Source organism: Scylla paramamosain, chromosome 25 (genome assembly GCF_035594125.1).
Source record: "Scylla paramamosain isolate STU-SP2022 chromosome 25, ASM3559412v1, whole genome shotgun sequence".
Lineage (NCBI taxonomy): Eukaryota > Metazoa > Arthropoda > Malacostraca > Decapoda > Portunidae > Scylla > Scylla paramamosain.
In genome coordinates, this window is record NC_087175.1 from 6820787 (window position 1) to 6848554 (window position 27768).

Sequence of the window (27768 nt, forward strand, 5' to 3'; positions counted from 1 at the left end):
CATAGTGTAGCATTAGCGTAGATGAGTAGCATACTGTAGGTGCTGTCTTAGGCTGGTTTCAGCCTATGCTAAAAATCAGTTTATGAGGTGGCGTAGGAATAGTGGAGGACCCCCTCCACTGTAGCTGGTGTAAACACACACACACACAGCATCAGCAAAATTCTCAGGGTTAGCAATCCTGGATAGGGCAAGAAATAACATAGAGTCTGAAAAAGCTAAATCTAAAAAAAGAGATAGGAAGGAACTGGTTTTCAAATAGGTTGTTAGTGCCGAGTCATTAGGGAGCTTCAAAAGATGATCAAACAAATTCTGTGGATGAGGATGATAGGTGGAAGTAGGTAGTTATGTACAAGGACTGCCATATGTAGGCATGATGGCTTCTTACAGCTTCCCTACGTTCTTAAGAACATAAGAACATAAGAAATAAGGGATGCTGCAAGAAGCGACCAGGTTTACACATGGCAGTCCCTGTTTGAAATATACCTACCTATTTCCATCTATTATCCCCATCCATAAACCTGTCTAATCTTCTCTTAAAGCTCTCTAATATCCCAGCACTAACAACATGATTACTGAGTCCATTCCACTCATCTACCACTCTATTTGTGAACCAATTTTTTCCTATCTCCTTCCTAAACCTAAATTTTTCAAGCTTGAACCCGTAATTTCTTGTTCTACCCTGGTTGCTGATCCTAAGAATTTTGCTTACATCCCTCTTGTTATAACCCTTATACCACTTAAAGACTTCTATCAGGTCCCCTAAACCTACATCTCTCTAAAGAATGTAGATTTAACAACTTCAATCTCGTCTCGTAAGGAATACTCCTCATCCCCTGTATCCTTTTAATCATTCTCCTCTGTACTGATTCTAATAGACCTATATCCTTCCTGTAATGTGGGGACCAGAACTGCACAGCATAGTCTAGATGAGGTCTGACCAGCGCCAAGTATAACTTTAATATTACTTACGGCCTTCTACTTTTAACACTCCTAAAAGTGAATCCTAGTATCCTATTTGCCCTGTTTCTGATCTCTATGCATTGTTTTCCTAGACGGAGATCAGAGCTAACTATAACTCCTAAATCTTTCTCGTACCCTGTACCTATCTGAGTTTGGTTTTTTAATGTGTACCTACTGTGTGGGTTTCCTCTACCTATGCTAAGTACTTTGCATTTATTGATATTAAATTGCATTTGCCATCTGTCTGTCCATTCATTCATCCTATCTAAATATGCCTGCAAGGCGATGACATCCGATTCTGACCTAATTAATCTACCTATCTTTGTGTCATCCACAAATTTACTAACATCACTACTAATTCCACTATCCAAGTCATTGATATATATTAGAAATAACAATGGCCCTAATACTGATCCCTGTGGCACCCCACTAATTACCTGACCCCACTCAGATTTCGAGCCGTTTATTACAACTCTCTGTCACCTGTCGCTAAGCCATGACCCTATCCAGCCTAACACCTTCCCATCTATCCCGTGTGCCCTAATCTTTCTCAGGAGCCTTTAAATGGGTACCTTGTCAAATGCTTTACTAAAGTCCAGATATAAGACATCATAACTATCACCATTATCTACTGCCTCGTACACTTTACTGTAAAAACTTAACAAGTTTGTCAGGCAAGACTTCCCCTTCATGAAGCCATGCTGTGACTAATTTATCAAGTTATGTTTGTCTAAATGTTCCCTAATGTTCCTCGCTATTATTGACTCTAATATTCTACCCACAACTGAAGTTAAGCTGGCAGGTCTATAGTTAGACGCTAAAGTTTTATCTCCTTTCTTAAAGATGGGTACTACATTAGCCTGCCTCCACATTACTGATACCTCACCTGACTCAAGTGATTTCCTAAAGACAGAAACTAACGACTCACTAATAACCTCTTTGCATTCCTTAAGTACTCTGGGATATATTTCATCTGGTCCTGGTGTCTTGAACTTTTTTAGCCTATCTATCTCCTGTTCCACTATCTCCCTAGTTATGGAAATATGTCAGTTTCTCATTCTCATCTGCTCTAAACATCTGTTCACTATCTGGCATATCCTGCATGTTTTCCTGGGTGAAGACCGTTAAAAAATACTCATTCAAAATTTTACTAATCTCCTCCCCAGAACTAACCAGCTCCCCATCTGCTGCCTTTAATGGACCTATAGTATCCTTATTCTTCGTCCTCTATACCTGATAAAATCCCTTGGGATCCGTCTGGCTGGCTGGCTACCTTTAATTCATAATTGCCCTTTGCTTTCCTCATTAACTTCTTGACTGTTCTAACTAATTCATTATATTGTGACTTTAAAACTTCTTCATCTGCCCTTAATCTCTTATATATACTTTTCTTACACCCTATATAATGTTTTAACCTAGCCATTTAGGGTAATTTTTCTGTGATCTTATTGCCCTATATGGGATATTTGCTAACTGACCTGTATGAACTTTACAAAATATTTGTACAATTCATCTACATTTACTTCACCTAATCTCCCTCATCTTGGCCCCTACCATCTTCTCCACTCCCTCATCTACTCGACTCGACCTCACCTCTCTCATTTCAGCATGACCTGACATTCCAACATACTCACACCTATCTCCCCCTCCCTCTCTTCTCTGCCCCTTCCAGACACATCTTCTCTCCTCTTGTCCTACACCCTCACGCCTCACTTCACCTCTCTCATCTTGCCTTATCTCTCTCAACTCCGTCCTGGACCTGACCTCACCCTGCATCCGTTGCCAGTCAACTCCTTGGAGGTACCTTTTTAATTCCTTAAAATCTGCTCTCCTAAAGTTAGTTACTAGTGTTTTTGCTTCTAAAAGTTTCTTCCCATTTTAAATTGTACCTAATTTCCCTATGGTCACTGTTACCTAGCTGTCCTCCAACCTCTACCTGCATGACTGCTTCCTCCCTGTTAGTAAGAATTAAATCTAGAATATTATTCCCCCTTGTGGGTTCTACGACTATCTGTTTTAAAAAATTATCCTGAATTACCTTAAGAAATTCCTCTGCTTCCCTGTTACCCACCATCAGACTCTAGTCAATATTCCTAAAATTAAAATCTCCTACCACACATACCTGACTGTACTTGCCTGTTCTATTTACTTCCTGCCACAGTGAGGTGTTAATTTCCTTTGTACTGGTCAGTGGTCTGTACACTACTCCCAGTACTACTGACTGTGATCCTTCCTTAATATATACCCATATCGACTCTGCTTTGTTATCTGTTTTAATTCTACTGTTAATACAACACTGTAATGTGTCCCTAACGTATAACGCGACGCCTCCTCCTCTCCTGTTTTCCCTATCTTTATAGAACAATGTATAACCATCTATCTTAATCTCTGGATTAAATACTTTCCCTGACATATCTAACCAAGTTTCAGTTAAAGCAATATCTTGTATAAAGGAGGGCATGATTGCTAGCCCTTAACACTTAGAAAGCTTAGGAGTCATACTCAATCACTTCTAGGTTAATGGGGATGCAATATAAAAGGAAGTAAACCCATTCTGTCTCCATCTGGCCCAGAATTCTAACCTAAGACCTGAATTGAGTGAGCTGACCCTGCACCACTGAGCCAATGTTAAGAGTAAGCCTTATTCTGGTAAAGTCAACAAGGCAACAGGGCAGCACAAGCTTGACTCAGTCCTTCACACCAAGCAATGGAAGCCCCACACCAGGGAGCAGGGGAGCCAATAACAAGAGTAAGACTTATTCTGGTAGTTAACACAGACAAGGCATCACAAACTGACAGTCCTTGACACCACACAAGGGAAGCACTATAGCAACACTTACCACACCAGGGAGGAAGGGCGTGCTCGGCTACCATTAGGGGGCAACACCAGCACATCGTCCGTCTTGAAGCGCTGGTCCCGAGTGCCAGAGGGGTCCAGGTGGCCCTTGATTGGCACAACAAACAGCGTGCCATCCTCACCTGTTAGTTAGTACACTGCTGGTGTGAGCCTTTTGTTGCACCAAGAATTACAATTATGGGTGATGAGGAGAGAAGATACTACCTCAGGGTTTCTATCTCTCTATATACTCATTCACCACATTTCCTATTAATCCAATACCATACCTACAACTTAAGATTTCCAGTCTAACCATATACCACATTCTCTATCTTTTATCTATTGGTGGCAAGAGAAATCATTTCACCCCCTTAATAGTGGAGTCTCCAGAGCTAGTCATTGGTGATGATACAAGACACTGTGTTCAGGCAGCTGCTCCTGGCAATGATACATGAACACACACTGGCCACAGACACTCACTGAGCACCAGATGTTGTTAACCTAACCAAAAGCCTGAATCCATTGCTGTGGCCAGTGTTGTGAGGTGGGTGGCTGCTGCTCTTTAGAACCCTATAATAACCATCAGTACACAGACACACTCACTGGCCACAAGTAGCCACTCTGCAGTGGGACTGAAAGCAAGGGCAGCTGGCCGTCGACTCTCCCCAGTAACCCAGGGAATGCGGTGTGTGGTGGAGGTGCCGTCGCGGTAACTGAAGAGTATGATGTCCCCACCACTGCAGGGTTGAGGCACCATGATGGCAAGGACAGTGGGAGAGAGGGATGGGGTTATTAAGAGTTATTCAGAAATCAGTTTTACTACAACTTACCATTAAAGTACAAGACATTGATGGAAATCTGTAAATGAAGGATACAAGGAAGAAAGAAAAACTATATATGAGAAAGGAAAAGAAGAAAAAGCAGGGATACAAGAAAGAATGGGTGTATATAAAAAAAAAAATGAAAAACAGAATAGTAGGAAGGAGAAAGAAGTATATAGAAAAAAATTAAAAGAAAAATAAAGGTTATAACCACAAAAGGGAAAATTAAGGTTATCTAATATGTCAGTGCTTTACTGCTAAGTAAAGGGGAAGGCAGAGAGAAAAGGAGAGATGGGATAAAACTACAGTAGGGAAGCAAAAACTGAAGAGATGTATGTAAACCAAAAGAGGGAAGCAAAGAAACAGGGGAAAGGAGGAAGACCAAAAGACACAGCTACAGAAACAAGAACCTTTTTTTTTCTTTTTGTTGCTCTAAGCCCCTCTTGCATAAAAAAAAATGGGAACAGAAAGAATGGAAAAAAAGGAGAAAACTTGAAAACTAAGAACAAAAGTAAACACAAGAACAAAACATGAGCTTGACTCAAACCCTGCATACTACACCTAGACAAGCACAAGGTGAACACAGCAAAGTGAACACATCAAGATCAACACACCCATGACACAACTCCTTGACCTACCTGGTGGCGAGGGCGGTGGTGACAGTCCTGGGTGTGGTGGAGGTGGTGGCGGTGGTGAAGTGGCTGCCCTCCAGGCCACCCACCAGCCTCACCACCTCATAGATGCCACCTACCATCGCACCATCCACCTGAAAGAAAAGGAGCTGTCACTGTCTGCCATTGCATCACTACACCTGGCAACCCTACAATACACCTACAGCCTGCAACACACACAATCAAATTCTGAAACATTTCTGTCTGCATCTTGACTATTTTCAAAGGGTCTGGGTGAAGTTACATGTGTTTTAAGGATGATTTCATAGTTCTGGTGACAGATTAATAAGATTTCTATATTATTAACAGGGGAAACACTCTTGAGAACCTGGTTTATCATCTCTGTGGCCTCTGAAAAATAGTCACTGTGAGAGAGCAAAGTGTTTATGAATATGGGTCATAAACATAAGGAATAAAGGGCCAAATTCATCTATAATCAAGAAAATACAGCACCTCACATAGCTATAAGCAAATTGAGGTAAAGTTATCACATAACCAAATAAAACATCCCACCACACATAGCTAAATTTGCCTTGTACTGATAAAGCTCTAATCACAAGGAATAATGAGAGAAAAATGTCACAATTCACAATGAAATTAAACTAAATTCAATATAAAATCAAAGAAAATAACGTCCCACAAATAGTTATAAGGAGAGACAAAGCTAAACTCACCTCAAAAGAGTCAAATGAAAGAAAATCAGAAAGAATTTGAGAATGCTGCACATTACATACTTGGAACAGGAGAGAGAGAGAGAGAGAGAGAGAGAGAGAGAGAGAGAGAGAGAGAGAGAGAGAGAGAGAGAGAGAGAGAGAGAGAGAGAGAGAGAGAGAGAGAGAGAGAGAGAGAGAGAGAGAGAAAATAAAAGCTAAGAATCACAAGACACTTGAGATGCAGTAATTGTCGGGAAACTCACACACTAATATCCTGGACATGATTGACACACAAACCGTTTACCCACTGAGAGAAATCCTAACTAATCCTCTCTTTGTTAAGGCAAGCAGGCAGGGTGACTCGGCGGAATGAGGAGTGGTGAGGCAAGGCGAGGCACAGAGAGGCTGAGCATGAAACCTTACCCCCCACAGCACACCAGAGGCAATGTGTGTGTGTGTGTGTGTGTGTGTGTGTGTGTGTGTGTGTGTGTGTGTGTGTGTGTGTGTGTGTGTGAGGGGGGGGGGGGGCAAAGAGCCAAGAGCAGGTCGGGTGTGGTTCGTGGCACCAACAATCAGCTAATGTAGGAGTATTAGTTCACGCCCTTATTAATGTGGGAGCTCTTTAGAGGATTAATCTAATAATAGTGCAATGTAATATTTTCTCCTACCTTCCACTGTGCTATCCTGTCTCTTCTACTTTCTCCTACAAATTTACCATCTGCTACCATTGTGCTGTCTACCTATCTATACTGTAATCTCTTTTATTTATGGTTACTGAAGAATACTGTAATCAAGCAGCCATGGATCTAAAAACTATTGTTTCTTGATATCTTTTCTAATTTTGCCCTCCTCAATCTCTTTCCTCCTTATAATAAATAGAGAAGTTGTATAAAAAACAAAGGAACAGATTGTAAGAGAATAATAGAAAATCAAATAAGAGATATACCATCTCCTAGAAAATCAAATAAGAGATATACCATCTCCCAGAGTAAAAGACTGGGAGAGTCAGTACAAAGATGGGCAGCCACAATACGCAGGGCACAACAATGAACATAAAAGGTGATTTGATGAGAATAGCACTGGACACCCACCACCCACACTAATCTTCCAAGGCACACTACAGACATGTGTGGCTGCCCTAGGTCAATGGGGTTCGGAATGATTGGAACTGGCACCTAATGATGAGTTATCTTGCTCTTGTTGCCACTATGTGACTCATCTTTATTCAGCAAGTCAGGATCGATGGTGTTTCTGACTCCTAACTGCCCTATACAATATCTCTTGAAAGGGAAGGTGGCATGCAGTCACCATGTCCTCCTTGATATTCTGTTAATGTGGCTCAGTTTTCTTCTTTCCATTAAATCTACTAAAGCAGTGATGAGTAAGTCCTAACAGTAATAATAGAGGTAATATTACATAGTTATCTACTCTCATAGTAGGCACACTTTCTCTATGAACTTTCCCACATAATAAAAAGGAGAGTAGCTCACAGGATCAATCAGTCAATCAATACCTAGACTCATTGTGTTCTAAGCATGAGAAGGTTCTACAGGACAGCAGCTAATCAACTCACAAGACATCACCTGGGAAACCTATAAGGATGGTTGTGATGCCAGCAATCCCAGGCAACAAAGATTTAAGCCATAGTTAAATTAGCAAACAACCAATGCTCTACTTGTATTAATGACACCAATATTTATCAAATTCCCAATTTCTGTGAAATGAACAATTCTACAAGACCTATCAACAAACTGAGTTGGTGATGGGAAGAGTACATCCATGAGTCTGTTTGGTAAATCTAGAGACACTGCACCATGGAATGCAATTTATATCAAGGGCATAACAACTCATATTTACTGCCAACAAGATGTATTCTTGTTCTAGAAAGACATCTTTTAGATGTATCTTAATATGAAGGCATTGGATGCAGTAGATTTTTCATGCCTGGAAAAGTGCATCTTGTATGTCAACAAATACAGGACTGCTATGTCTCTGCAGTAAAATATGGTACCAGAAGTGCCAGAAACTCAATGCAAGGGCAATTTCAACTGATTAAAAGTCACTTGACAAGTCAAAGAAACATGACCTTGTTTCACTTACGACATTCACACTTTTGCATTACTGTTGAGAGCAATACTGTAATGGGACTGGCAGTCTAGGCCATATTTGCTATCAAGGTTTTGTGTAAGAATTGGAAGACAATGAAAAAACAAGATTACTCTATGTAATTCCAAGTAGAAACATGAATAACACATGAACAGAAGAGTCCAATAAGATACTGAACTCACACACTATCCTGCTTGCCTGAAGACACACTATTCAAAACATTAGCTCTCAGAAAACACATTAGCAAGTCCAGACCCAACACTCAGATCCTGAAAAGAATAGCAGCTTGTGTTATACTTCTCACTACACTTGAGTACATATATCACGCACAACTTCTCACACAGCCTTTGCCTCAACCTGGAGGGTACAGCAGCTTGCTAATGAATGACCAAGCAGGACTGTGTGGCACACCTCATAACTAGTGCCTGACTGTTTGGATGCTACCTGCTGACTTCACCCATTTTTCTGGACATGAACTCATTTAAATGAATGGTGGAAAACTATCAACAAGGGCAATGGCAGTTAACCAATAACTAGTTGTCATTACATAACCCTAAATAAAAACTTAAAAATGGGTTTACTTCTCTCAAGATGGTGAAGGGCATTTCTAAACTTTACCTAATAAACTCCTTGATTCCTAAAGAAATTAACCACTTTTTTATCATCATACAAGGATTAACATGTGTAGGCCTAATGGCTCCTTACAGCTTCCCATATATTCTTAAAAACTCGCATACTAAGGAAACCACAAATAACACCAATATAATACATGTTGAGAGGAAACAAACTGACGCACCTTCTTAAAACGAAACAGGCTGTACAATGCCAAGCAAAGTATGGCACAGATGGAGGACACATGGCACTGCTCAGATAAAATATGGCAAAGGCATCACAACACACATTTAACACACTACACGTGACAACACACACCTCCTACTTCACTAGACACGTACTGGCGAGCAGGGAGGGAGGGACGTACATATATATATCGGATGTCCCCCTCCTGACCATAGAGTGACATTTGATACTGCAAGTTTAATCTGCGGCGAAGGGGGGAGAGACAGGGAGAGATGAAGAGATAGAAAAGGGGAGATAAATAGTAACGGATATGACCAGAAAACCACGGGGAAGTGAGAGAAATATAACGGAAAACTGAGATAATAGGAAAGAAAGCGGAGTGAGAGGTACGAGCTGAGAGGGACGAGAAGTAGCAACATCTGAACGAGTTATCTGAAACATCCCCCTCACCCAATATGTCCTCCTTCCATCACCTCCATACATGACCACACACTCCTATGACCACGCCCCGCACTTCCAAGGGGCTTACAAGGATGGTCAATACTCACATTAATGCAGGGTCGGGGGTCAAAAATAGGAGTTTGGCTTTAGCAGCAGACGACCTGTCCGTGCTGCCCTCTGATGCCTCCAGACCCTAAACCTGACCCCGGACTTTGCTTTAGATTTTCTCTTTTTACGCTGATGATAAACCTAACAATCAATAAAAACACTATAAATCCGATAATTTACTAGTGAATTTTCTATCTCAAGTATCTATGAGTGGTTGAAATGCCTGATTCATAGCGTAATATGTGAACCGTAAGAGTCTCACGTCAGGAATCAGAACGCCAGCCAAGATTCGCAGCTCAGGATGTAAACACTACCGCTTAATCTGTATTTTTAACGTCAAATTGCACTAAATGGCAACTTTTAAAGTACTACACTTGTCAGTTTATATATAAGGATTTCGGTTTGAGCATGTAAAGGTGAGTGAAATAACTGGTAGAGGTGTTACGTGTCAGTTTTCAGGCCAGCATCACCGATCTGGGTGCGGAGACGAGATTCAGGATGTAAGCAACAGTAGTTCTTTCATTGCTATTGTCTGTCTTTGTCTTCCCTCGCGTTATTACTCACTTGCCGTCCTGCTGTTGGTGCAGTCCACTTTATATAAGTGTAGGCATAGGACTGGGTGAAGTGGAAGTTGTATTTTTATTTATTTATTTATTCTTTTATTTAAAGCTTAATTTCTGGAACTTCAATCAGTGCATTCATCCTTAACCTCAATTCTGGGTTCTTCTTTGTACTGCTCTACAGTTGCTCTGTGTGCCTGTATTTATCTGTGAATGCGTGTCTTGTTGAAAAGAATAAAATGTACCTGGAGGATAAAGAGTGATAGAGACAGGAAGATTAAAGAATAAGATGTATTCTGATGGAGTTACATTTAAAAGAGGGATGAGAAGAAATTTATTGTCAAGTTGAACTCTGCTCTCAAATATTCTATCCATCTCTCTATATTCCAAGCCAGCAGTACCACAATGGTTGACTGAGACAAGGCACCACACAAACACCACTCACACTCTTCGCTCCTCTGGCTCTCGAAAATAGTATTATAAAAAAAAAAGTGTTTGTCAAGTAAATCACCCCATCAGGTTATGTCCCAGGAAAACATTGGGATATCCCTGTGTTGATGTGCCTTTCCTCACTTGTTACTTGCTGTAAATATAAACCATATACCATTCTTATTTCTTCACCACAAGATAATTGTTGTTTATTAAGTGATAAAAGCAAAACACAAGGAAATTAGAAAAAAAAACATACCTATTTTGTATTGATGTGCTTTTACTTATTTGATTATTCTTATTTACTTGCCTAATTTGTATCATGACATTTGGTTCCACAGCTCCCAGAATCTACCTGTTAATGATTATTATTTACTTGCTTAATTTGTATCCTGACATTTAGTTCCACAGCTCCCACAATCTACCTGTTAATGATGTTTCTCTCCTCAGCTCAGACATCCCCACATCCTGACAAGCACACACTACAGGGTCAACAAAGAATACTCAAACAATACTACCATTCAAATATTTACTGAAGTTCCAATCACAGAAGTCCCGCAAAGTACAAATGTTCCGGTGAAGAGATGAATGAAAGGACAGTGAATTATTGTGAAATTGATTCATGCTTGCAACAAGTCAGTTATGTAGAAAGTGAATGTATGAATTGAGTGAAAAGAAAAGAAATGACAGTGAAATTCTACCACTGAGTGAGAAAATTAAATAGAAGAATGAATTTTTAGTGTTGACAAAAAAATAACATAAACATGAAAATTCATGCTCCACAACCTTGAGGAACAATGCAAGGACCACAGTCACCACCAAACTCAAGAAAAAGATGAGACAAAACAAACTTAAGTTGGGAATTTAAGCAGCATTCCTGTGGTAATATTGCATACCCCGGAAATGGTCTAACAGCAGCTGTGTTTTGGCCCGCACACAACCCTAGAGTGGCCAGCCATGAGGGGTGGTTCATACAGCCTCCTTGCACCCAGTCTGGGGGGCAGCAGTATGGTGGGGGGTGGGGGGCAGCTGGGCCTGGCAGGGGGGTGGCTGCTGCGTGCCTCCAGAGTCATCCCAGCTGTTCTGTGCATCCTGGTCATTGCCTCGCTTTGTGCTCACTACTATCTGTCCAAGGTGAGGCTACACTGTTTGGCGCCAGTGGGAGGGAGGTTAGGCTGGATATATAGATGTAACTAGAGATAGAAATGGAGAAGGAGAAATAATTTGGTACGTATATAGATAGATTCAGATAGATGTGTATAGATAGCCAGAAGGACATCTGGGATAGGAAAAGTTTTATTCAGTCAGAATTTAGAAGATAATTATCAATGTAAATTAAAAATGAACATGATAAAATAGAAAAAATTATATGAATAGATTTCATAAAATAAATTTGTTATTTGATAGTTTTTATGACCTCCTATTTTTGTGTCCCAGGCGGTGGGTGACTCGGTCTTGGGTCACGAGCGGCACCTCCTGCTTGACCCGCACGACCCCCTGAGTGACCTGTCGGGTCTCAAGTGCGACAGTGCCAAGGCTCGGGTCCAGGAACTCCTCTCCATCAAAGGTCTGTCTGTGGGACTGATTGACTGTGTGGCTGCTTGGATGTATTCATAATCAGAATAGCATGTAACAATACCACAACTGTTCACAGCGTCAGTGCTGAATGAGCTGCGTGACCTGGAGCAGCACCGGCAGCAGCTGCAGGAGAACATTGCCTCAGCCTCTGCCCGGATTGAGAACCTGAGGCAGGAGGAGGGTCGGGTCAAGACTGAGCTGGAGAGACTCAAGACCAGTGTGGAACAAGTGTGTATTCACTTATTTGTAATTCTGCTGGATCAAGTCATACTAGTGAGGTCCTGTGTCCCAATATACTTAACCTAGAGTATACTCTGTTCACAATCACTAGAGGCACAAGCCCCTCCCTCATGGCAGAGCTCAGTGGGCCCTGGATGCTATCCCCATTGGGTGGCGGTGTCCTGAGATGTGGCAGAGGATTTGACATTGTTTTGGTGACTCAGTAAACAGTGCTGGACACCTGACTCGCGTAGACAGTGGTCTGTCCTTCACATGTTACTGCTAATCCCTCGAATCCCTCACACAAGCTGAATCTCTCTCTCTCTCTCTCTCTCTCTCTCTCTCTCTCTCTCTCTCTCTCTCTCTCTCTCTCTCTCTCTCTCTCTCTCTCTCTCTCTCTCTCTCTCTCTCTCTCTCTCTCTCCTCTCTCTCTCTCTCTCTCTCTCTGTGTGTGTGTGTGTGTGTGTGTGTGTGTGTGTGTGTGTGTGTGTTTTAAATATATATATATATATATATATATATATATATATATATATATATATATATATATATATATATATATATATATATATATATATATATATATATACACACCATTTTGTTTACCTTTCCTCACCTTACACTGTGTTCCCTGTGCAGGCATTACTGGCCCAGCAGGAAGTGTTTGAGAAGAACATGCCGCAGATCTCAGCACCCCGGCGCATCACAGCCTCCAGTCAAGACAGCGTGGTACTACCTCCGCCGCCACCACAGGCTGTGTCACAGTGCCAGATGCACAGCTGCTTTGACTATTCCCGCTGCTCCCTGTTATCTAACTTCCCTGTCTACAACTATGACATGGAGCAGTTCAAGATTGCCTCTAATGACCTTGAGGCTTTTGTCAAGATCACAGTGAAGCAGGCGCTGGGCTACAACGCCCACGTCACCCAGAACCCAAATGAGGCATGTGTGTTTGTGGCTCTGCTGGGGGAGGGTGTGGGGGGCGCCCCAGACCGTGTTAACCTGGAGGAGAGCCTGCACAGCCTTCCCCACTGGGGTGGTGATGGAAGGAACCACATCCTGCTCAACCTTGGCCGCACCTTCTACAGCAAAAACATGTTTGAGGGGGTCAACACTGGCCGGGCCATCATTGTCCAGTCACACTTTGATGCTGGAGCATTCCGGCCAGGCTTTGACCTGGTGACTCCTCCTCTCCTGGGCCTTCCTGGTGGTGACCTGTGGAAGAATCTGCCGCCCATCGTGCCTGCCAAGCGGAAGTATCTCCTGTCCTTTCAAGGGGAGCTCCCAAGACTCAGAAGTTATCTCGAGAAAACCCAGCAGCCACCGCCAAGCAACCCACACCTCAGGGAGGAAATGGCGGTGGTGGAGGAACTGAGGCGTCTTGAACACACTCACACAGATGACAGATTCCTGCTCCACTTCACATGTCGTGGTGGAGGTGGGTATGGAGACCTGGAAGAGTGGAGGATGTGCGACACGGAAAGCATGCGAACGCAGGTGCTGCGCGAGTCCACCTTCTCCCTTGTCCTGGCACCACCCTCACCACAGGAAGTCACCACTGTCACCCTGCAGGCACGGATTTATGAGGCACTCAAGTATGGTGCTGTTCCCATTGTCCTCGGCAACCATGTGGAGTTGCCACTCTCAGAGACAATCGACTGGCGCAAGCTGGCCCTGGTGCTCCCCAAGGCACGAGTGACTGAAATCCACTTCCTGCTGCGCTCCCTGTCCGATGCCGACCTTCTCTTCATGAGGCGGCAGGGGAGGATGATCTGGGAGAGGTTCTTTGGCTCCACTCAGGTTGGTGGTACTCTCTCTCTCTCTCTCTCTCTCTCTCTCTCTCTCTCTCTCTCTCTCTCTCTCTCTCTCTCTCTCTCTCTCTCTCTCTCTCTCTCTCTCTCTCTCTCTCTTACTTAAACATTGCATACATTGAAATTAAGATAACACTGAATTGAAAAAAGGTGGTCTTAAGTTGAAAGTTATCACTGTCATGTGTCATTTATCTAAAAGCTGCTTTCTCTCTCTCTCTCTCTCTCTCTCTCTCTCTCTCTCTCTCTCTCTCTCTCTCTCTCTCTCTCTCTCTCTCTCTCTCTCTCTCTCTCTCTCTCTCTCTCTCTCTCTCTCTCTCTCTCTCTCTCTCTCTCATCTCTATTTTCTCCAGTCTTGCTTCACTTTCCACTCACTGAAATAGCTTAATTCTTCACAAACATCTCTTTAAAGTGTCAGCAGGTCTAGTTCAGTTTGTTTTTACTTTTATATTCCTCTGTGCTGCACTATGGACAGTATTCTGAACCTCTCCTGTGCTGCATCTCCATTACATTCAAAAGGATCTAGATTAACAAAATTTGTACATTGCTAACAGGAGAAACATTCTCAAGAACCCACCTAATCATTTGAGTGGCCTTAGAAAATAGTTGTGAGGTGATACGAGTTTTTAATGGTGTCTTTTTTATGATTTTGGTGACAGATTAACAAGGTTTCTACACTGTTAAATGGAGAAACACTCTTGAGAGTCTGGCTAATTATTTCTGTGGCCTTGGAAAACAATCGTGATGAGAGTGCAAAGCGTTTTGGAATATGGCCCTACTAGCTCCCCTGGCTCCCCCACAGGTTTTGGTGGACTCCATCCTGGCCACCCTGAGGGAGCGGCTCAACATTCCTCCCGTGCCTGCCCCTGAGCACCCATCAAGCAGCATCTTCAACGACTCCTTTGTGGTGAGTGCCAGGGGAATGTTTGTTGAGAATATTATTGGTAGTCTTCACCTCATATAAACAAACACATAGCAATAATTGTAGTAGTGGTAGTAGTAATAGTAATAGTAGCAATACAGTAAAACCTCCCTAAACTGAACCTGAATAAGCCAAATATTGGATGACCCAGATGTCCTTATGGCAGCTCTGAGTGATGAGCAAAAGTACACTAGTAGTGCAGTATGTAATGTTATGTTAGCTCTTATGTGACCAGTGTGTTGTGTACAGTTAAGTGAGCTCTTAAGTAAAGACTAAATGTGTAGTTGCTCAATATTAAGTGAACTCTCAAGTGACCAGGGCTGCATCCAGTACTGTAACTTGGGTGGCCTGGGTAACCCAAGTGGCCCAATTGAATGGTTTAGGGCGCTTCCCGGGGTACTGTAAACAAATCATCAATGTAGCCATGGAAACAGCCACATTCTACCTAAGTCTGGCAGTGAACATATGGCTGATGCTTATCCATTTGGACATTTGTATTACAGAGCACTTGCTGTCCTAGGTGACGAGGTTTTTGTTGAAGATCCATTACCAATAATATTCATTACCCATCCCATTTCCTTTATTTTCATTCTTTTATATATTTAAGACTCAGTACTATACTTACTAATGCATGTCATTGCATGTGTGCAGATAGTATTGTAGTCATCTACAATAAATGAGCAAGTATAACACCAATATAAGTATGGTTGGGCGGCCATTTTTGTTGTGACATCATCAGAGCATAGAAGGTAACCTGAGTCACCTAAGTGGGTGACCTGCGCTGCGCAGAGAGAGTGCTCAGTTAAGAACTGGGCATCCCAGGTAACCTATGTTGCCCAACTGAATGCACCTCAGTTAGTGCGTTGTGTACAGTGTGTAATAACAAAATATGCTGTAAATATCTATTTTGGGGCTTATAATGTGCTCATAATGTGCTAACAAATATGCTGTAAATAACAATAAACATACATGTTTATGTACATTGAAACGTGTATTGTTGGGTAAACCGAACTTTTAGACAAACTGTCGGCCACCACGCCCCATGTAGTTTGGTTTATGGAGGTTTTACTGTAGTAGTAGTAGTGTGATAATGGCAGTCTCAGATAAACAAGTACATAATAGCAGTAGTAGTAGTAGTAGTTATAGTAGCAAAATCATGGCATTCTCAGTTAAACAGCCACATAGCAGTAGTAGTAGTAGTATTAGTAGTAGTAGTAGTAGTAGTTGTTGTTGTTGTTGTTGTTGTTGTTGTTGTTGTTGTAGTAGTAGTTGTAGTAGAAGTAATGAAATGATAGCAATCTCAGATAAACAAACACATAGCACTGGTAGTAGTAGTAGTAGTAGTAGTAGTAGTAGTAGTAGTCCCAGTAAGTTGTATTAGTGATAATAGTTGTTGCTTGATGCTCTGTGTTCTATACTGTAAGAAATTGATCTAAACTTTTAAAGGGTTAAGCCTCAAGAGCACTTGTCCTGAAGAGACAAAATTTGTAAGCATTATTTCTGTTGCTTGTTATAAGAGAAAAAATGCATGTAAAACTAGATGGCAAAAAATATGACTAAACCTAACCTAATGTAAATTCAGATAGTCTTCATTGTACTGCTTTATAAAGAAATGGACCTATTTCCTTGTGCTGCTTTGTAAAGAAATTAACCTCTGTGTGGTTGCTGGCCCAGTATATAAGTAAACAGGTAAAGAAATCACCTAATGTATCACTTACTAATATTCTGCCATCACCTGTGCTGCTTTATAATAAATCACCTAATCCACCACTAACTTTTTCCCCATCACCCTCAGCCACTCAACATCAACACAAACATCTTGGACTCAGACCCAGATAAGAACCTGCAGGCAACAAAAAGAATAGATTAAACGTAACTTAACATAAGTTTATTTTACTCTTCATTGTGCTACTTTATAAGAAAAATTACCTGATCTATCACTAACCTCCCCCTCATCACCCTCAGCCACTCAAGACAGACGCAAACATCCTGGACCCAGACACTGATGAGAACCTGGGCCCCATAGAGCCACCCTTCCCCTCCGTAGTGTTCAGCCGCAACTACACCGTGGCTTTGCTCAGTGGCTATGAGCAGTGGAACAACTGGGGTGACCCTTTCTACCTCTACCCCAGCCTGCCCTCCAATCCCCTGCTTCCCACTGAGGCTAAGTTCTCCGGCTCCAAGCTTGGGTTCCGGCCTATCAATGGTGGCTCTGGTGGCTCTGGGAAGGAGTTCAGTGAGAGTCTAGGCGGAAATTCTCCACGGGAACAGTTCACCATTGTTATGCTCACCTATGAGAGGGAACAGGTGTGTGTGTGTATGTGTTTATATATTTGTCATTATATTTTCATTGTTTTTTCTTGCCTTTTGTTTGTTGCTTTCTTCTCTCTTCTTTTTTCTTTTCTTGTTTCTTTTTTGTTGTCAGCTGCTATGATTGGTGTATTCTCTTGGTGTGTTTACCTAGTTATAGTGTACAAGACCTCAAATATATGTGTGTGTGTGTGTGTGTGTGTGTGTGTGTGTGTGTGTGTGTGTGTGTGTGTGATTTCTTGTCTGTATTTACATTTCTTTAATCTTTCCCTCACTTGATACACTCTCCCTGCTGGGGTCACCTCCTCCTCATGTTCAAGCATATTTCTTTAGTCTTTCCTCTAGTTGATATATAAGTACACTCTGCTTCTATCACTTTGCCCTCAAGTTCTAGTAAAACGGATGAAAGAATAATACAGTCAACTGTATTATAAAATTAACTGGCATATACACACACATACACACTAAGATCGCCCTGCATTCCCCCAGGTGCTGCTCAACTCCCTGGCACGGCTATATGGTCTGCCATACCTCAACAAGGTCATCGTGGTGTGGAACTCCCCTAAGCCTCCCCCTGAGGACCTGCGCTGGCCAGACATCAAGGTGCCCATACATGTGAGTGGCCCACCAGAGCACCCCTTACCCCTTTGTGTTTCTCATACAGCTTAGTACTTTAAACTTGTGATGGGATGGTACATTTGACTTGATAAGAAGAAAAGAAAGTGAAACTCAGGATAACAAATGTCTGTCTCATTTATTTAGAAGAAAAAAGTTGAAGTATTTATAGTCAGATTATCAAGTTAACATTTTCTCTTTCATTTAGTTCACAAGAGAAAGTTTGAGGTACAAATGGCCAAATTATTAAGTGAACCTTTTCCCTTCCATTCACACTCTGCAAGGAACACTCACCCTTAAGAGTTTCCGAATAAGTGCAACAATTTTCTTCTGTGAGATTATTTGATATTGTCCCTGTGTCACCTTTAGAGCAGAGAAACAGATGGGCAGACAGGAGAGTAACAGAGGATGCCTAGATAACTGATGACTTCTTGTGTGTGTTTCAGGTGATTCGTGCTGAAAGGAACAGCCTCAACAACCGCTTCCTGCCGTACTCTGAGATAGAGACAGAGGCGGTGCTGTCTGTTGATGATGATGCACACCTCCGACATGATGAAATTGTCTTTGGCTTCAGGTATGTAAACACAGGGCCAAAAACATATGTGTGAATGCAATGCATACACACAAACACACATTTAAGTTCTGTACACACACACTCACTGTCATGTGGTCTTGGTCAGAAGTCAAGTAGCACACCACTTATCCACTGCCATGTATCTTTTCCCTCAACTTTAAGTCCCCTGTTCCAATGACTGTCTCCTTGCAAAAACTGACAGCACAAGATTCTTGATGGATCAGAAAACTTGGAATTAAGGAGAACACTAAACACAATGAGAGTGAGTGGGAAGTGTTATTCATCTATTGACTGCCTGTACACTAGCTTTGTATCATTGTCCCATCATCATCATCATGAGTTCAATCAGCTTTCTTACTTCCCTCGTGGGGTTGGACGGCTGACAAGTCATTGTATTAATGCTTGCCTTACTTGTTCCTGTAGAGTGTGGCGAGAGGAGAGGGACCGCATTGTTGGCTTCCCTGGGAGGTACCATGCCTGGGACCTGAACTACGGCGGCTGGCTCTACAACAGTAACTACTCCTGTGAACTGTCCATGGTACTGACTGGTAAGTGACACCTGTGTGTATGTTCAACTTTTTTTTTTTTTAACCCTCACTTTGTTTCCCTCAGGACAAACTCATCCTATCTCACATTTACACAGAGACATTCACCTCTCATACCAATCTGCTTTCTTTACCTAGTGACATTCATATAGCTGTGAAGTAATAGGACAGATGTGGCCAATGTAAGGACATTGGCCAAGGGCAACAAAAAGGAAGGAAAAAAAAAAAAGGCCCACTGAGATACCAGTCCCTAAAGCGAAAGCTAGCTAAAAGGATCATCCAGTATTACAGAATAAGTGTCTTGAAAACTTGTTGATCACCCCTGACCTGATTGGTGATGTGGTACTAATAAGTGGTGAATGTATTTGTTCTAACAAGAGATGAGACAAGTTTGTTTGGAGAGAAGGAAAATTAGAGAAGATAAAGACACAAAAGAGAAAACTGATGTTGAATTTATGTTTTGTTATGTTTAGTTTATGTTTAGTTATGTTTGGTGGTGTGATTTTAGGACAGTTGGAGTTAAGGCTGCCTGTATACTTGAAGCTATGAAAGTTTGATGTACCTTATTAATTCCAGAGTTAGTATTTTCATGCCTTCATTTCTTCCACTGCTACACTATAGTGCACTCCAGCTTTTGTTTATTTCCATACTTTTCAACAGAAGGTTCATTTACTAATGCAAGACTTAGATTGATGCACTTGTATGCATGTCTGTACTTCCCTAGTTGTAGGTTTGCAGGATTGAAGCTAAGCCTGAGCCTTTTCATTGCTGCCATATACTTTATTATTGTTATTCAAAAGTAGTTTTAGATTTGAGGATGTTTTTGTGTGCTTGTGAACTAAACTTTCCTTTTCAGTTTGAACACAGACTTAATCTTTCCAATTTGAACAATGATTTAACCATTATGATGTGAACACTATTTTTATAAACCAGCAGATAAATAAAAGGCTATTTTATTATTTCTTGTAGTTTTTATTAATCTTCTTTACATAAAAGTTACATTCTTAATACACATGCATGCTCACATAAGAACCTAAGAAAATAAGGAAATTGCAAAAGGCCAGTTGGTCTACACAAGACACCTCATGACCACTTAAAATTTACCAGCTGTCACCTTCTTCCATAGATTTACCCAACCTCCTCTTGAAATTGTCTTATGTTTGTGTACTGATCAGATTCTTAATAGGTGTGTTTTGTGTATCTAGAAACCTATATGTGAATCAGTCTTGAAACCATCTAATGTTTGTTTACTTACCACATTCTTGTTAGGTGTGTTCTATATATCTGCATGCCTATATGTCTGTGTACTTATTATGATCCTGCTAGGTTTGTTCTATGTATCTACAAGCCTATTTGTGAACCTGCCTGATACACTAATACCCCCCTCATCTTGCAGGTGCAGCATTCTTCCACAAGTACTATGCCAGCATGTACTCCCACATGATGCCCCAAGCAATCAGGGACAAGGTGGATGAATATGTCAACTGTGAGGACATTGCCATGAACTTCCTTGTCTCACACATCACCAGGAAGCCGCCAGTCAAGGTAGAGCAGGAACCAAGCTTGTGTGATGCTGATGAGAGAGAGACCTGTGGCATTAGAGATTGGGGCTATGCAGGGCTGTTAGGGGAGAGAGGACAAGAGTAAGACTAAACCCCAGTCAAGGTAAAGAAGGGACTAAGTTTGTGTGGGGCTGTTGAGACCAAGAGCTTTGGCAGGAAAGGTTGGGGGTGTGTAGAGTTGTTGGGAGAGAGAGTAGAGCTGTGTAGAGCTTTTGGTAGAGTAGGACTATGTAGAACTATTGGGAGATAGAGTAGGGCTGTGTAGAACTGTTGGGAGAAAGATTATAGCTGTTGAGAGAGTGTAGGGCTTTGTAGAGCTGTTGGGAGAAAGTATAGGAGAGAAAGACTGGGGCCATATAGAAAGTAAGGGACTGTGAGGAGAGAACGTGAGTGAAAGTGAAAAGATTTTAGGACTGTGTGAAATTGTGGAAGGAGAGTTCAGGTGATAGTGAGAGGGAATTAAGAAGTGGGACTGTGTGGAGCTGAGGAGAATAGGACTGCCTGGGGCTGGAGGCCTGGAGTGTGAGTCTCCCTATAACCCAAACAAAGGAGCAGAAGGAGGAGTGGAATTGGTTTCTGTAATATACTTTTTTTTGAGTAGTGTTTTTTCTCATTTTTTTGTGCCCTTGGCCCGACCCCTTGCCATGTAAGAATAGAAGATATATAAGTAGTAGAAGTGAATAGATATGTGAGTAGTGTAAATGAATAAATACAGGGAGTTTGGATGTGTGTGTGTGTGTGTGTGTGTGTGTGAGTGGATTTATGTAAGAGTTCAGGCTAAAGATGACTAAAGACTGCAAGAGAGAGAAGAAAAGGTAAATTTTTTCTTTTATGTAAGAGTTCTGGCAAAAGATAACAAAAGACTGCAAGAGAGAGAGAGAGAGAGAGAGAGAGAGAGAGAGAGAAGGAAAAAAAAAAGCCCATAAAGATGCCAGTCCTGGAAGAATGAACAAATTAACTATCTCTCTATAAACTTGTGTAGGTCTTCATACTAATTTGGTGTGAGTGAAGGAGTGCCAGTAAGGTTTGGTAAGGTTTGCTGCCCCGCCCCCTCTGCAGGTCACGTCTCGCTGGACATTCCGCTGCCCTGGCTGCCCCGTCTCTCTCTCCGAGGACGATTCTCACTTCACCGAGCGTCACAAGTGCATCAACTTCTTTACTCAGGTGTGTGTGTGTGTGTGTGTGTGTGTGTGTGTGTGTGTGTGTGTGTATGTGTGTGTGTGTGTGTGTGTGTGTGTGTATGTGTGTGTGTGTGTGTGTGTGTGTGTGTGTGTGTGTGTGTGTGTGTGTGCGTGATGGTGTTGTAGCTCTTTGTGAGGGAGGCATGTTCCTGCTTACCTATGCTCTTTGTTGGTGTGTGTGTCCTTTGGAAGTTGGCATTCATTACTAAAAAGATAGAGTGTAGGAATGGCTTTTTTTACTGTTTATTTATTTACTTATCAATTTTATTATTATTGTTGTTTTTATTATTATTATTATTATTATTATTATTATTATTATTATTATTGTTATTATTTATTCATTCATTTGTTTACTTTTATTTTGTTACCTTTTGCCTTGTCTAATAGTATAAATGATGTGTGTATGAGTGTGTGGTGCTGTGCCTGGTATATGGATAGATAGATAGATAGATAGATAGATTTTTCATTTATTTATTTATTTTGTCTAGTTTTAACTTTACATAAACTTTTAAGTGCTACTTTAAATCTGGCTCAGAGTGCCTTTTTTGCTGACTTTACTGGAAGGAAATGTTGAAGTGTCAGTATGTTTGGATGTGAAAGAAGGACAACTGTTTGTTTTCCTATGGATGTGTGTGGCCAGCTGTACTACACCAAAGCTCATGGGATGTAGTAAGTGGTCCATGACTGTCCCTTTTCACCAGGGGCTGATGGGGCTAAGCGTGTGAATGATGTGTGTGTGAGTGTGTGGTGCTCTGGGCTACCCCATGTGGGATTGCTGGCTTGGTAAGACCATATTTTGAAACACTTTTCCATCACATCTTCAATACTTTCATAAGGCTGTAGCTGAAGTGACATGGGTTTTAGGGTGTTTTTATGGTTCTAATGACAGATTAACAAGATTTTTACATTATTACCATGAGAAACACTCTTGAGAACCCAGCTGATCATCTGTGTGGCCTCTGCAAATAGTCTTGGTGAGAGAGCAAAGCATTTCTGAACACAAACCACAGATAGATAGATAGATAGATGTACCATCCTGGCTGTGCCCTTAGTAATGCCGCGTCCTCTGCAGGTGTACGGCTACAACCCGCTGCTCAACACTCAGTACCCGGGTCGACTCAGTGCTGTTCAAGACACGCCTGCCACACGACAAGCAGAAGTGCTTCAAGTTCATCTGAGGTGTGCTGGTAGTGAGTGTGGCAGTGCGGAGTCATGGAGTGTGGCAATCCTGGTGTTTGTGATGTTCGTGAGTCATGACAGGTAATGAGTATCTTTTTAGTGGTGTAGTGTGGTGGTGAGTGAGCTCCTGTGTTGAGGAGGGCTTTGTGTTTTTAGTCTTGTGTGATGAGTGTGGTGAATGAGTCCTTGGTTTGAGGTGGTGAGTGTGCCACTTATGAGTTGTAACAAGGTGACACTGCTTTATTTTTAGTCATGTGGTGTGATGAGTGTGGTGAACAAGTCCATGAGGTGATGTGTGTGGTATATGTGAGTCCTGGTGTGTGTGGTGGTGACTGGGTTCCTTTTCTTTATAGTCAAGAGATGTGATGAAGTGCTGTGTGTGTGGTGTTGGTGAATGTGATGTCTTGCTTTAGGGACTTACTGATGTACCAGTGAACTAAGCTTGTGGCAGTGCTGTCTTCTCCAGCCTGTGTTGATAGAGTCGTTCTTCAGTTTGTCTGGAGGAACTGTAGAGCAATACTAAGGTGTCAATGGATAGGGAAAAAAAAGCATTGTAAAGAATCACTAAGAATTGATACTGCTTTTAGGGGAGCAGAAAAAGGTTATAGGAGTTACAGAGAGGACTCAAGGACAATATCAAGGCATCATCAGATAGAGAACACCATTGTAGATCATTTGGAAGGTGGTGAATTAATGCATTTTTCAGGGAGTAGAAATAATGGTCATAGAGTTAAATAGAAGACTGAAGGACAGTAATAAAGTATCATCAGGTAGGGAAAGGGTCACATCAGAAGGCTTTGAGGATGTAATCATTTTAAAGAGGAACAGAGAAAACTTATCATAGAAGTTTAGACAAAACAGCTAAGGAATATTACTAAGGTGACTGCAGATACAGAAGTAGACAGTTCTCAAAGTAATAATTAATATGGTAAGTTTAAGGAATCACCAAAGGAAAAGAAGAGATTATAATAGAAATACCATACCTCCTTATATATAGTCCATAGACAGTGACTTTACACTATTAGTAGAGGAAGAAGAGAACAATGTAACTACCTAGTGAAGTGTGTATGAAGTGTGAAGGAAAATTATTTTGTATATGAAGGAATGTAATTTTATTGATAGAGGAAGAAGAGGAAAATGCAACTGTATTAGTGAAGTGAAATGTGAAGTGTGAGGCTTGAATGTGAGGGTAAAGATACTGTTTTCCTGCATCAGTTAAGGACTCATCTCTTGGACATGTTATGTAAATATTACCCATGCCTCATCCCTTTCATCCCCAAGTGTGAAGATTTTAAAGTTATCAAGGAGTAACTAATGGAGTACTCATATACTTATCAATACATACATGCTTAGGTAACACAACTAAACATACATATCTGCTTAATGTAAATATTATAAAGGTGCACAGATAACTAATAATGAATGTGTGTGTGTGTGTGTGTGTGTGTGTGTGTGTGTGTGATGGATTACTTTTTAAATGCTTTTACTTCTTTTATATGATTCATCTTTAGAATATGAATGCAAGTGTGTGTCAGGAATGTGATAAGACTGATAAATTAACTTTTTTCTCCATCATGGAATCTCTTACATATTTCTTTTCCTTCCTTAAAGTTATACTATAGAAAAGACAGGATGAAGCAGTAGTAGTTTGCTTTCCTATCACAGTCCTCCCATAGAGAGAATGTACATGGTCTCTATATGGGAGACTGTTTTAAAATGTTAGAGGGAATAGCACTATCTCCTGTGTTTATTTTATTTTATTTATTTATTTTTTCTTTTTTTCTTCTTTTCCTTACATGTGATACAGAGACCATAAGCACAAAAAAGAGGGGAAAAAGAAAGGCTACTCAGTTGCCATTCCCTTAAAAAGTAATGAGTTATAAATGAGTTATCTTGTTTAGTGTCAGAGGTGTCTAGATTCTCTTTGGCCACTAATTCCAGCCATTCATGTCATCTAAATACTTAAACTTAGAAGAACATCAATCAGAAGGAAAAACTCATTTCTTTTTGCCTTCTTTCTCCTTCTTACATAGATCTTCCCAGCTCTCTAGAGGAGGTGCTGTAGTGTGTTGTAAAGATAATGATACTGGAATGTGTGAAATATTTAATTGTGATGGAATATAGACACTCCATAGTATTAATTAGTGTGTGTGTGTGTGTGTGTGTGTGTGTGTTTGGAAAGTTTGTTTAGTTAGCATGAGCCTTATGCAAGCAAGTGTTGTATAAGGATTTAAGCATGTTAATTTTTGTGGTACAGCTGCGGACACACACACACACACACACACACACACACACACACACACACACACACACACACACACACACACACACACACACACACACACACACACACAAGGACCTAGATGTAGTAAGTCTTGCTGTGAATCTAGACACACACAGCTCCATTCCAGAGTTAATACATACTTTACTACAAGAGTCAGAGCACAACTAATGTAAATAGATGCAAAGTTAGATATGTAGTCCTTTCCTTAGAGTCAAAGTCCCACTGGTGTAAATAAAGGCAGGTTCTCACGTCAACATTTGAGTTGCAGATGCTCTAGTTATGAGTAGTGTTAGGAGATGTGACTCATTCATAACTCACAGTTCACTTAAAGAGATGGGTGTGAAGTTTGTTGTCAAATTGAGATGTGTATGTGTGTTTGTCATCAAGTAAAGAGTGTGTGTGTGTGTGTGTGTGTGTGTGTGTGTGTGTTTTATCAAGTTAAAAGTGTATGTGTTTCCTGTCAAGTTAAGGGTGCACATAAGTTTGCCATCAAGTTAAGAATGTGTATAAGTTTGTCATGAAGTCAAAAGTGTGTGTGTTTGCCATCAGGTTCAGTGTATGTGTGTGTGTGTGATTGTCATCAGGTTGAGAGTGTGTGTTTGTTTGTCATCACGTTGAGTGTGTGCTTGTTTGCCATCAAGTTGAGAGTGTGTAGTTTTGGCATCAAGTTGGGAGTGTGCATAAGCCAAGTTAAGGGTGTGGATGGCACACACAAGTTGCTCAAGGTAGTAGTACAATCATCATTCACAAAGATGCAGTACTTTTCACCAGGTATTTCCTGCTGTACACACTGACATGTGCTGCTTTCCGTCACTCATTCCTCATGCTGACTGGTGGAGCTGAATCTTGGTCTCCAAATATTTGTCAGTTACAAGTGAATCAAATTTATCTTTTGTCATAACTAACTTACACAGAATTCACATTTATGAATAGAAATCTAATAAAATTATCTGATAAACTGTTGAAAACAGAGAATTATTTAAGTTGATATATGTATATTAAGATATACAGCCTATACTGATTTATGAATTATTAGTTTATGAACACTTTTTAGAGAATGTAATTCATTCATAATTTGCAATACACCAGTGCTTTTGGTGTCTGTTAACTGGGGATAACTGACTTGAGAAGATTATGAAATGAAAAAAAGTAATTACTTATAGACAGACTATGAGCCAAGAAAAACTCATCAGTAATTCGCAATCATTAAGTGATAATAAAAGAAATTTGTGAATAATTAACATTCCCTTGTTCTTCAGCTATCATTTAACACACACCTGGCACATTTCAACACACACACACACACACACACACACACACACACACACACACCTAATCTGTATATCTGCAGCTGTGCCACATAATAGTGCTTCTATGTGACTCACTTATAAGATAATGAGCCTTACTGACCTACTATTTTTATGCCAGAACTGACATGATCTTACATATATATTAGAGGACTGGTGGAGGCAGGCATGCTTGTGCGTTACCCAGCCAGGAGAGTAATGAGAGGGAATGGGAAATGAAAAAATAATGAAGACAGAATTGCAGTAAAAGTAAAGAGTTATTTGAGGAAAAGTAAATTAAACTGAACTGACTGAATTATGGTAGAAGTAATGAGATTTTATGAGAGAAGGAAAATAGTAATGAAAGATTTGTAATGTAAGTTATGGGATTTTATTTATTTATATATTTATTTAATTTATTTATTATTATTATTTTCTTTATTGGGGAAAAGTCATAGAGAATAGAATTGCTATAAAAGTTGTGTTTTGAGCCACAGGGAGTTGTAATGAAGCAAATCAATTGCCATAACAGTGAGGAGAAAATAATGAAGAATGGATGTGATTTATTAAAGGTAATCATTCTGTCCTCATTTATGCAAGGTGTGTTTTTGTTGATAGATGGATGACAGATGGATGAGGAAGTAGATAGACTGGTTGATAGACAGATAGATAAATAGATAGATGTGGACAAAGGGAAGGAGATAGATACATAGGGTGGTAGATGTATACATAGATACAAATGAACAGGAGAGAGATAGATAGTAGATAGGTTGATATACTAAAAGATAGACAAACAAGGAGATTAATAGATAATTAGAAGCATGAGTGAATAGATAAAGTGGATTCTCCGATAAGATCTCAAGTTATTAACCATATACTTAATGAAATGAAAGGAAAACATGTCATTGCAAGTTGTGAGAGAGAAAAAAAGTACAGCAATGTGGAGTTTTTAAAAGTATAACTAATGAAATGATAGATTATGAATATTGAAAAATGTTGTATGCCCAATCAATACCTTAGTCATGAAGGTGAATACAGGTAATGAAGAAGGGAGGATGTATACTTGTGCAGAGAGAATACATTATATAGGCATTGCATTCCTGTATTTGTGGCCGATTCATGTGTTTTTAAGTTTTGCCCACTAAGTTACATATAAATATATTTGTCACTTGGATTTTAAAAGGAGCTCAGATAGTAACTTTTTTTTTATCTTTATTTGTGTGAATGATAGAAAAGTTAAGTGTGGTGGAATGTAATGTTTTTGAATAGTTAATTAATTTTGTGTTTTTTATGTTATGTATTTATTATATTTATTCTGTCCT

The 27768-nt window shown here is 40.6% G+C and overlaps 2 protein-coding genes across 2 annotated transcripts in view; one reads left to right on the forward strand and one right to left on the reverse strand.

Moving 5' to 3' along the window:
* The window catches only part of LOC135113185 (uncharacterized), a 41457-nt gene extending 31775 nt beyond the window's left edge, over positions 1-9682 (reverse strand). The window contains exons 1-4 of the mRNA XM_064028303.1: positions 9657-9682; positions 5256-5383; positions 4400-4533; positions 3801-3939 (exon numbers count right to left, since the gene is read on the reverse strand). Of these exons, the coding sequence (XP_063884373.1) occupies positions 3801-3939; positions 4400-4533; positions 5256-5371 (389 nt within the window). The 5' untranslated portion in view covers positions 5372-5383; positions 9657-9682. The remainder of the gene's footprint in view (positions 1-3800; positions 3940-4399; positions 4534-5255; positions 5384-9656) is intronic.
* LOC135113186 (exostosin-3-like) lies at positions 9651-27768 on the forward strand. Its single transcript, XM_064028304.1, is given in 14 exon segments — positions 9651-9810; positions 10834-11517; positions 11821-11950; positions 12038-12189; positions 12820-13980; positions 14791-14895; positions 16876-17217; positions 17710-17835; positions 18282-18409; positions 18833-18957; positions 20351-20499; positions 21576-21680; positions 22770-22805; positions 22807-27768. Coding segments are annotated over 13 exon segments (2805 nt in total). The 5' UTR covers positions 9651-9810; positions 10834-11340; the 3' UTR covers positions 22876-27768.